Genomic DNA, 2,500 nt, shown 5'->3' on the forward strand with positions numbered 1-2,500 from the left:
ACAGAACAGGATGTAGAACCTCCACCTCAAACCATCTGGAACTCAAACGTCAAACTAAGTCCACCTTCTTCCTGAACAGACCAAACTAAGGCTGCTCTCCAGCTGCGTCTTCTGGTCCACATTTCCAGACTTTCCAACGCCATCCAACCTCCACAGGTGCTTTCACTGACATCACTGGTACCTTCCTGTCAGTGGTTGATCTTTAAGGAGTCAAAATGTTCTCACACCGATCCTGTCATTTCAAAATGTGCAGGATTTTACAAACTGCAACACGTTCCAACTGCTCTTTCATGTCTTGTTAATGATTTCAACAACTTTCCTCCTTCTGTCTTTTGGAAACATTGATCTACGTTCTGTTTTATCGAAGGTGTGTTTTCAACATAGAATCTGGAAACTAGAGCCAACATTCACTTTTGAACCAAACTGGATTGGACGCCTGTTCTGAACACTGATGTTTTACTGCTTTTAAAGGTTCATGTAGCCCCTCCACTGCAAAACATCAAAACATGTCAACATTGTACAGGATCTAGTTGAAGATCGTAGAATCACTATTGATGAAACTGACGAAGAAGTTGGACTCTCATGGTTCAGCGTATCGTTAGTGTCGTAGCATAATTAGCATGAAATAATCTGATAAAAAAGGACTAAAATCTGTGGACCCTTTGAATCCAGGTGTTTCTGTTCTAACAGCGGTCTGGGATCCAAAACAGTAAGGACTAATGTCAGAACAGAGTTTTATATTATGGGATAGATATCAGTGCATTGGTTCGTTTGGGTTCAATTATTCTCTGTTTCTAAAACGACTCACAGATGGTTTGGACTGAATTTATATTACATTGATTGATTGATTAATTGATGATGTTTTCAGCTTCTACGTTACTTTCGTCGTCAACCCTGGTTTATTTTTGCACATTTTTAAAATAGTTTAATATTTTTTTACTTTTACCCTTTCACACAGTATACCTCTAATGTGCACATATTTTCTGCTGTATACTATTTTATGTTTTTTTAAAATATATGTCTGCATTTTATTGTGTTATTTATAGAGTAGAATAGAATAGAATAGAATAGAATAGTGAACTTTCACTGGCAGAGAACACCTGTAATTTTGTTGTACAACTGGTGTAATAAAGTCTATTCTATTCTATTCTATTCTGTTCTATTCTATTCCACTCTACTCTACTCTGTTCTATTCTGTTCTGTTCTATTCTATTTTACTCTACTCCACTCTATTCTATTCCATTCTGCTCTGTTCTCTTCTACTGATTCTATTCTATTCTGTTCCATTCTACTCTACTCTGTTCTATTCTATTCTATTGTATTCTACTTGATTCTATTCTATTCTATTCTGTTCTATTCTATTCTTCTCTATTCTACTGTATTCTATTCTATTCTATTCTACTGTATTCTATTCTATGCTACTCTGTTCTTTTCTATTCTACTCTATTCTATTCTACACTACTCTATTCTATTCTTTTCTTTTCTATTCTATTCTATTCTATTCTACTCTGTTCTTCTATTCTACTCTACTCTATTCTGTTCTATTCTATTCTACTCTATTCTATTCTACTCTGTTCTATTCTATTCTACTCTATTCTATTCTACACTACTCTATTCTATTCTATGCTACTCTATTCTTTTCTTTTCTATTCTATTCTACTCTGTTCTTCTATTCTACTCTATTCTGTTCTATTCTATTCTACTCTATTCTATTCTACTCTGTTCAATTCTATTTTATTCTATTCTATTCTACGCTACTCTATTCTTTTCTGTTTTATTCTACTCTGCTCTACCCTGTTCTGTTTTTTTTATTCTATTTTATTCTACACTACTCTATTGTTTTCTGTTCTGTTCTATTCTACTCTGCTCTACTCTGTTCTATTCTTTTTTATTCTATTCTATTCTACTCTATTCTCTAAACCTCTGACCATCTTAGAATGTGACATAACTCTGAACTTCATCCTCATTTTGTGACCTGGTCTCCATCTGGTCCTCGTTCTCCAGGTCGTCCTGTGGCTCCTCTGTCTCCTCTGGTCCCATTACATCCATCCAGACCAGGAAAACCAGGACCACCAGCCGGACCCGGGTGACCCTGGACCAGAACACACAATGGGCTGAGCTTCTTGTGAAGACACAGATAAACCAAACAGGTGAACATACAAAGGCTGGAGGAGATCTTACCGGGACTCCCTCCAAACCGGGAAACCCAGGAACGCCGACACTTCCCTAAAACATCAGTAGAACTTTAGAACAGAAACAGAAACACAAACACTCAATGTTCACACTGGACTGAACCGTCCAACACCGAGTCACAACACAACAGGTTCAAAACTAGACCCACATGTTGAACAGGCATGAATGGAAGAGCCACAGTGGTCTACAAAGGGTTAAGGTAAGGGTTAAGGTAAGGGTTAAGGGTTAAAGGTTAAGTTAAGGGTTAAAGGTTAAGTTAAGTATTAAGTTCATGGTTAAGGGTTAAGTTAAGGGCAATCCTTATGGG

At 36.8% G+C, this 2,500-nt stretch overlaps 1 protein-coding gene across 1 annotated transcript in view; it reads right to left on the minus strand.

The window, feature by feature from the left end:
* The window catches only part of col4a4 (collagen, type IV, alpha 4), a 71,112-nt gene that overhangs the window by 46,736 nt on the left and 21,876 nt on the right, over nt 1-2,500 (minus strand). Inside the window, exons 6-7 of the mRNA XM_030152363.1 lie at nt 2,182-2,226; nt 1,976-2,092 (exon numbers count right to left, since the gene is read on the minus strand). Coding sequence (XP_030008223.1) covers nt 1,976-2,092; nt 2,182-2,226 — 162 coding nt within the window. The remainder of the gene's footprint in view (nt 1-1,975; nt 2,093-2,181; nt 2,227-2,500) is intronic.

This window comes from Sphaeramia orbicularis, chromosome 13, assembly GCF_902148855.1.
Source record: "Sphaeramia orbicularis chromosome 13, fSphaOr1.1, whole genome shotgun sequence".
Lineage (NCBI taxonomy): Eukaryota > Metazoa > Chordata > Actinopteri > Kurtiformes > Apogonidae > Sphaeramia > Sphaeramia orbicularis.